The 9,171-nt window shown below is 32.8% G+C and overlaps 1 protein-coding gene across 1 annotated transcript; it reads right to left on the minus strand.

Moving 5' to 3' along the window:
* Window positions 1-539: 539 nt before the first annotated feature.
* LOC132728417 (uncharacterized) lies at window positions 540-6,827 on the minus strand. Its single transcript, XM_060714061.1, has 8 exons — window positions 6,759-6,827; window positions 5,867-5,917; window positions 4,918-5,006; window positions 4,511-4,582; window positions 3,704-3,866; window positions 3,050-3,144; window positions 1,368-1,436; window positions 540-635 (listed from the first exon to the last, which is right to left on the minus strand). The coding sequence occupies exons 1-8, from the start codon at window positions 6,760-6,762 to the stop codon at window positions 540-542; spliced, it is 639 nt and encodes a 212-aa protein (XP_060570044.1). The 5' UTR covers window positions 6,763-6,827.
* Window positions 6,828-9,171: the final 2,344 nt, after the last annotated feature.

The raw sequence follows: 9,171 nt of genomic DNA on the forward strand, positions 1-9,171 counted from the left end.
AGCGATTAAATATTAGGTTTTAACCCTGCTTTGCAATAAACACTTCATAATAAAGGCTATCGTTTTTATCATTATGTGCATACAATGATTACACTGTACTTTATTTGATGCATATTTTGATATAACAAAGTCATAAATGTTGGTGTTTTTGTATTCAAATGTCAATTTTAGACATAAATTTTTGATAAATACATCCTAGGATAATGTTAACGTGCATTTTCGAGCATACAGCCTCTTTTAAGTCCAATATTTATTCAGTTTGATTGATGGTTGAAAAACTTTATGTTGAAATTATATCATTTGAGTTGATTGAAATTTTATTATACCTGGGTCTGATAAAAATGAAGCAAACAAACAAGAAAATATTCAATTCAACTATTTTAGTTCGACCAAGCTTTGTAGATTTTATGCCTAAATAGTTTTGTGAGAATGAATTGTCTAGTTGAACCATTTAGGTGATTGAAATTTATCCCTTTTTTGTCCCAGTTGGAAGTTTGAAAACAAAAACATAGAGAATACTAATCTTTAAACAAGCAAGTTCAGGTGGGATCAAGTTGTGTCCGTTTGGGATCTGGAAAGATCCCGCTGGATTTATCATTTATAGGTGATGCCGATGTTGATTCAGATTTTGGATTCTTGAAAATCCCACTTTATGAACTTTATCAATTAACATTCCGTGGATCTCTAACATGATCTTATCGGAATCTCATAAATGGTTTTCACTTTGATTAGACATATGAACAAACTGAAAACCTATTATACTTTTCTTTTCATTTTTACATTTAGAGGTGTATGTAAATATCTGTTGCTTATGCAAAACGAAATAATTGTACATGTTATACCCTATAATGTTATAGTTGTCCCTGGTGTGATAGGATTATAACATTTCAAATAACAATAATTGTTTTATCTTTGGGTTACATCCCCCCTAGCATAATAGTGAATTTATATAGATTTTTTAAAGATAACCATTGACATTTTAAAAAACACGATGAAGTTGCTTTTTATTCTCGTAGGAAATAGGGAGGGGGGGGTGGTAAATGCAAATAAAGTCATATTTTAGATGAATGTTTCTTATATAACATTCTAAAACATTTAAGACAATTTTAACGCTTTGTCAAATTTAATAGACATATTTAAACGTAAGAGAAAAAATATTGCGAAAATCCATTTGGAGAAAATGCAAGTTTTTAAAAAATAATGAGTTCCAGCCATCGGGAATAATTTCCATCAAAATGCGGCATGGGTTCATATTCCAAAAGAAAAACCATTTTACATATAGCCCGGTGAAAACACAATAATGTAAATTATAAAATGTTTTCTCAAAAATTTGATTTTTTAAATAGGATTATAGTTGAAATGAATACTAAACGTTTTGACATGCAGCTTGATTGTAAAAGGTCATGACTTCCGGCAGCAAAGCTGAGAGTGCATGCCTTAATTCATAAAAATACAACATATTAAAATATCTTCTACTACAAAATGATTAAATTGAACATAAAACTATGGGAGGGATAATTTTTACCAAAAAAAACTAAACCAAAATAAGGGATTTCGGGTTTACTATTGTAAATAGTTTTTTTTCCCTGTTCCCTTTCCCGGGGAATTTTTTGGGGGGTTTGGGGAAATTAAATATTTTCGTTATTTTAAACTTCGAACAGAAAAACAATATTAAAACTAAGTTAGCCTGATAAATATATGTAATGTATTGTGTTTACACTACATAGTCAGTTTTAGTTAGCGCAATACTTATTTGGTAAAGCTACAGTCTCAATTACATCCCGGTAGAGCTCCGGCAGAGCCCCGGTACGTTACACGTCCGGGGTGATCCGTGAAACGACAGGGGTACGACCGGGAACAAAAGGGGTTCATCCGTAACTCTGTCGGCAACGTCCTGGATGATCCGGGAACATCCGACATTCGACCCCGAATGAGATAAAAATATTTAACTATAACCGGGGTGGTCCGGGAATGATCCGGGGAAGTATTAAGTTTTACCGGCTTTATCCCTAAAAGCTCCGCCGGAACGACCGAGGGCTTACACCGTAGCTCTTTGCCGGAACAAAACCGGGGTAATCCGGGGTATTGATATAAGCCGGTAGAGCTACCGGTAGAGCCCAGGTGAATGCTGGCAAGAGCCCGGTGAATGCTGGCAGAGCCCCGGTGAATGCCGGCAGAAAAGCCCGGCATAGGCCCCGGAGGATGCCGGCATCGAGCTCCGGAGGATGAACGGTGGAGCTAACGGTTGATCCCGGTAGAGCCCCGGCAAAGCACGGCTTCATTTAACATAAAGAATTCACGACAATTTTGCGATGATTGCACTTGTTTTTTTATTAAAACCCTTCCTATTTCCCTTCTATTCAGTTTTGCATAAGGATTTTTCAGAAAATCATCATGAATTACTACTATTCTGGAACAATAGATATTATATTAAATAAAGTTTATGTATCAATGTAATCATATTCGCGCGTTTTCAATCCAACGGGGTTCTACTGGGGCTCTGCCTGGATCGTCCTGGGCTCTGCCGGGGCTCTGCCTGGATCGAACGGGGCTCTGCCTAGGTCAACCGGGACTCTTCCGGTGTCATCCAGGAACGATCGAGGGAGCACCGGCATGTACTGTAGCTTTACCTGGGCTCTGCCTGAATGATCCGGAGCGCATCCTGGGTGGTAAGTTGGGAATAACCGTAGTGCTGCTGGGGTTAGTGTGACCGCAACAATAATTTCATCCCGGATTGTCCCGGATCATCCCGATAAGTTACCGAGATGGTCCTGGGCTCTGCCGGGAGTAAGTGAGACCGCAGCTTAAACTCTTTGCAATAATATGCCACAATAGTAGGGCCATATGAAAAACGATTTAAGAACAAGAAACAAGAACAATATATTTTCTACATAAATGTTAAACACATGATGATTTCACATTAGTGACCTTGGTCTTGTTTTATTTTTTTTTCTGAATTTAAAGCAATATAATTGAATATTGTGCTTGTAATTGTGGTGAATAATCTACATGTAATTGTGGAACACTGATTGCTAGACGTTATACTTACGTCACCTCGAGCGCATTCCTGAACACTCGTACACGGACTGTTCCGAGTCTGATGGTCACAATTGAAGCATATCGGTCCTCTATCCGTCCTATAATCTAAGACACATATCTATATGCATACGTGCATGCTAAAATATATGTTACATAAATATAAAGGTATGTCAACTTCAGTTCTTGAATAGTTCAATGTTTAATTGAATGTCTTGAATGCTAATGACAAAGCTGCATATCGTTTGTTCTTTCTACAACCTTTTGCAATGCTAATTCGTTTTCGGGTCCACTTGGTTAGGGTTTATTGTGGAACAAACTACTAGTAAAACAGGTTTTGAAGTGATCTTTATTTGATAAAATCTTTATTCTTTATTCATTGCAAACGTTTACGTTTAGGATTACACATTCTTGTTTTAGTCTAGAAAGGGGCTTCATTTTTCATTTATACCGTAAGTAATTGACTTTTCATATACGTTTATGTACCGCAATGAGTATTTCAATAGCTGTTATCCTATCTATGTAACATTTAACATGTGTTAAGATCGATCATCTGTATAATGAACTATTCTTTCATTTTTAAACGGGCAGTATTCTAGGGTTTTATTTTAAACTGAAAACTACTCTTTAGTAAACCATTTCCATGTAAAAACATGTTTAAAATTACCTTCATCATTACAAAGTTTGGGCTGACATACGCTAGAATGGCAACAGGCATCACATAATATAGTATCGCCTAAACTTCTCAAAGCCATACCAGTTACATCTTTTGAAAATTCGCTACCGAACAAGACTCGTTTACCAACAATGCCGGTTGTTGAACTGCATTGCTTTTATTATTCAGAAGAAGAATAAATAAAACATTATTGCTAAGCGGTGGTCGATTAACAGCAAAACAAAAATAATGTAAGTGATAAAGTATGCAAACATTGTTATTAAGATTAAAGACAAGAACTTAATCTTCAACGTTAATTCGTCCCTTTTTAACCAATGTATTTGCATTGATTATTTCATCGTTTTAGTTAACGGAGTAAAACCACCAGGACGTGTATATAACGCAAAACCGTTGAAGTCTTGTCAATAGGGTGATTTTAAAACGAGAACAAAGATGTCATATCGAAATTCCTTAAAGCTCTGCCAAGCAACAGCGATGGTTAGTAAACTAGAAAACAATAGTCAATAGCTGTATCCTTAATTACTAGTAATTTGTAATACTAAGCAGTTTTTATTATATTACTCAATTAAGTTGCATACAGTATTATAATTAACACTGGTTCTTTGTCGGAACAAATAAATGAATTATTTTACATAATTTAATTTGTATGCAGACGTTTAAAACGTATTTTAAAATGTATTAAAAAAATTTCGCGGTACTGTACTGCTTTAAGAACATCAGTTGTATACATGTGTTATGTAAAAGTAGCAATATTCTAATCTACAAACGGATTTGCGCATTTAAATAGTCAAAACTGACCGATACATCTCTGCATCCCATTTTCCTGTATATATGACCATTGCTTGTTATGCTCTGAGTTGAATAACACACCTTAAAAAGCAAAGTCAGTAAAAAAATCATATAATGTTTCCTTTAAATTTCATTCACACGTTTTTGTTATGCCTTTATAAAAAGAGATTAAAAGATAAGAATCTCAGTTAAAATTTTAAGCAGTTTTTCCAGATTAAAAAATCAAATTGCAACAAACATATACAATTGCGTTTTATATTTGCAAGGGTAATGATTTGCAACATGTTATTTTGACTTCTTCAATAGAAATATTACAAATAACATAATTTAATTAGGTGTATTACAGCGTAATCGTACATTTGTGAATTTTGTAACGAAAATTTAATTTTTAAACTCTGTCATGAAAAAAAATGTACCTGATTCGGTCCACATTTCTTGACGACGCTACAGTCACGTGCTTTGGAGACATCTGCACACTGATAGCAATATAAATCACCTTGTGTACCTTTTACAATAGGGGAAAAATATATAACTTATCATAGAACGTGTTGGGTAAAACATTTTATACTCGCCAAAGGTTCCCATATTACGACCTGATTCAACTCATTCAATACAAAATATTTTGTAAATGCGTAAATGTATAATGACACCGATATCTAGTAATTATTATAAAGTTTAGATTACTTAAGAGAAGAAAAAATGCCCAACATGTATCTTTGTATTACCTTATTAGCTTTGACATATTGTTTTTGTAAACTAATAACGTCTGAAGGAAATGGTCCTAGAAAATGAAATTGAAATATCTCGTTTAACCGCTTAGTGACATTATATATAGTGAGTGAACGTGTGAAGATCAAAAAAGGTTTTCATTTTACCATACATACTCTCAATTTGATAATTAAGTTCGCATAAACAATAAATAACACACAGATCCAAATGGAAATGAAATTTATGTAACTATCCGTTAGAATTTACGTATAACGCTTAGTTTATAAAAAGTGGGGTAGTCTTTTTTAAATTTTAGGCAGATTCATAATATTATCCTAAACATTTTCCAATATCAACTGTTGGTCAAACACCACTTTGACAGGCAATCTTTTGAAATATAAAGTCAAATCAGCTCAACTTGACTATGAAAATATGAGCATAATGTCACTTTAATTAATTAGTTTTATATATTATCTTATGTACTGGTTGAAACTATGTTGGGTTGATATAAAGGCACAGGGAAAAATGCATAGATATAGATGATAGTGATGTACTTGATTTCCTTAATTTAAGCAAATATGGAATCTAGGTAGAGGTACATGCTAGGCATGGACATTGTTTGAAATCCGATTGAATAATAAATAAATTACTGCTTACCTTGAACAATTGCAATCAATATGTAAAATAATACAGTCAGTGTAAGAGCCCCTGTAATAAAACAATAAAGACAACAATAATGACTTTTTTAAAGTCGCTGTAATAAATCAATAAAGACAATAATGACTGTGCAAATGTTGCCGTAATAAAACAATAAAGTCAACAGTATCTGTATAAAAACCGCTGCAATAAAAGAATTACACCTGTATAAAAGTCGCCTAAATAAATCTATAAAGACAATAATATCTGTATAAAAGTCGTTGTAATCAAACAATAATATTTGTATGAAAGGCGCTGAAATAGATCAATAAAGACAATATGGTACGTATTAAAGTCGTTGGTATAGAAATAAAACAATAAAGGCAATACTGTCTGTATAAAAAATGCTGAAATAAAACAATAGTGCTTGTATAAAAGAGTCGCTGAAGTAAAACAACAATGCCTAGAAAGAAATATCGCTATAATAATACAATAAAGACAATAATGTTTATGTAATAGACGAAAAACAAAACAAAATAATCAAGACAAAACAGTCTGTATAAATGTCGCTGAAAGAAAACACTTATTAATAAATGATAATCTTGACGCATTTAATGCGCTTACATCATCTTACCCTTATCACCACATCTTCCTTTAAACGAAATTGACAAAACATCCATCACTTTAAATTGAAAATCCCCTTATTGTAGAAAAATAAAGTATGGAAGTTATATAAACTTTATTTCATTTATGAATATAATTTCATGCAAAGTTTGACAACCAACATTAAAATTCTAACATCTCTAGAAGATTATGTATTGTACCTTAAAACAACAAGCCTATCACATATGAAATAAAATACTGTTAGTAAACAAACAGTAAATAGTCATGGTACAAAAACAAACTAACTTACACATTATTACTCTAAATATGTGACAAGTCGTTAAAACTATAACGACATATCTAATATCTGAAAGATTCAACGATCAAGATAAGAATTTTCAATACATGTCTACTTTTATCTTATCTTATTTATATGTATATTGTACATATTTATGTACATGTAAATCTTTTATTGTAACACTAAACTTAACTATCCACATATTTGGAAAGGTAACGCCCATGTTCTGTTTTAAACATTCACTTTGAATATGAACAGGCCAGCTTTGCGTGGTTAGGTTACCTTGTGGTAATTTATATATACAAATATTATAATTGCACGGTTACCAAACCACAATATATACCACGGTAATTAACTTACCGTGGTATATTTTAACCATCGTTTATACAATTGGCTGCAGGTCGTCATCTTTTAATTAGTTAAATGTTCAAAATATATATCCAGGGAAAAGAGAGAATTGTCGTGAATTTCCTTTTAATTTTATTTTATAAAATCTTTCACAAGATTGGATAAATCCTTTTTCCTTGTTTTAATACATTTTATTTTATTCCAGTTTTACAGTCCTCCTGTATAAATCTTACACATACATTGTAAAAGGCCAAAACAAATGTGTTATGCATGAAACCTCATGCGAATTATGAAAAGACGAAATAAGCGTGCAATCACTACACCGTCGGGGAACTCATACAAAAGATTTAATCTTATAAATGCACGCAAAAATAGATAACATGAATACGTTAAAAACACGTGAAGCATGATAACATTGACACCGTCGGAGAAGTACATATCTATAAATGTAAACTTAAAATATTCGCAATATTTGCGACAGGCATTGAAAACCGCCATTTTTATCATCTGATCTTGGTATGCAACTGTCATATATGTAGTAGATTCAATTACTACAAGCATGCATAAGGCCAATGATATATATAATGTTATAAATGTAGTAATGCAATATTTCGTAATCTATAAAAGGAAATTTGAATCTTTTCCAAAATAAAAGCAAGTCTATGGTTTATTTGACATTTTAGATAGAATTTTTTCTACTTGAGAATAAAGTAAATGCTGCGTCATTTTTGAAAATAAGTGGGAACATAAATATAACCCAACATATAAAATTAGCGTTCGATTTCTTGCTGATGTTCTTATTGTTTTGCTTTATCTATCTTTATTTTTATTTCTTTTATTTATTTTTTCCATATGTCACTGGGCCAAGTATACATTGTCTGCATTGCCAAGTGCTGTATATTTTTGTTCTGTTCGTGCCTATGTGTGTCCCTCTAATTTTATATGTTATTGTCCATTTCTCTTATTGTTTTTCTTAATATTAATTTCTTTTAGTCATACACTCGTAGATCATATCTCATATCCAATAGCCGTTATCTATACATACTAGTACTTTATAACCTTTTCAATCTCTTCGTTTATCTTTTCTTGCTTATATTTTAATTTCCCAGCTAATCTGCACACTTTAATTGGCGCAGGCCACGGTTTTGTTGCAGAGAAAAAATTGTAGCGCTTACTTGTCTTTTTACAGACCCCTCTACCCCAGGTCCAGAACTCACAGCAGAGTCAATGAGTCCCTTTGTTTCGTTTGAGCTGCGACACATATTGTCAAATAAAAACAGAAACATAACATGGCTACACGAATACAGCAATATACAATATAATACACATTGAATATAGATCTACACAAAAAAAATTCTCAAATTGACATCAACGTTTTTAAGAATACATAAATAAAATCAGAATAATGATGCATGTGCCACCTTCATTAGAGACATATGGAGAAATCAATCTGACTAAATCTCAGATGTACTTATTTCTGATAATTTACCACAGACAGTATATGTTTCGCCTTCATTACATTGTGCTTCGGATTTCACGAGAAAGATTTTTTTAGTCATGCAATCAAATCGTTCTTAACAATTAGACATTAGACGAAGCATAAAATATCGTTGTCTGTGGAATTAAAACAAAGTGTTGGCTTCTGTAAGAGAAAAAATATGTTTGAACTAAATTGAGAAAAAAATAAACTGTAAATACCAGACTCAATGTTTAATGGGCAAGATTGTTTTGCCAGTTTTCCTGCTGACTATATAAATACCGCCATGTTTGTTATCGAAATCGTGAAAATTTCCAATTCAGTATTGGTTTTCCAGCGGTAAGAATTAGAAACCGCATCGATTTCAAAGTTGTGGAAGCTGGCCGATGATTGGCTCTCTGAAAGATTACGAGAAGGTGACAACCTATTGGTGATCGTCAGATCCTAATGTGTAGCGTAATTAAGGATCTGATTTTAATCAGATTGATGGAGAAATAATGACTGACAGGTATAACCGGCAAGAGAAAAGTAAGGACCAAAAAAGGAACGCTAATAAATTTCTGTCACCCACTTTCAACACCTGTGAAGCAATCTTTAATC

The sequence above is a fragment of the Ruditapes philippinarum genome, unplaced genomic scaffold, assembly GCF_026571515.1.
Source record: "Ruditapes philippinarum isolate M1 unplaced genomic scaffold, ASM2657151v2 ctg1501_1_1_1_1, whole genome shotgun sequence".
NCBI lineage: Eukaryota > Metazoa > Mollusca > Bivalvia > Venerida > Veneridae > Ruditapes > Ruditapes philippinarum.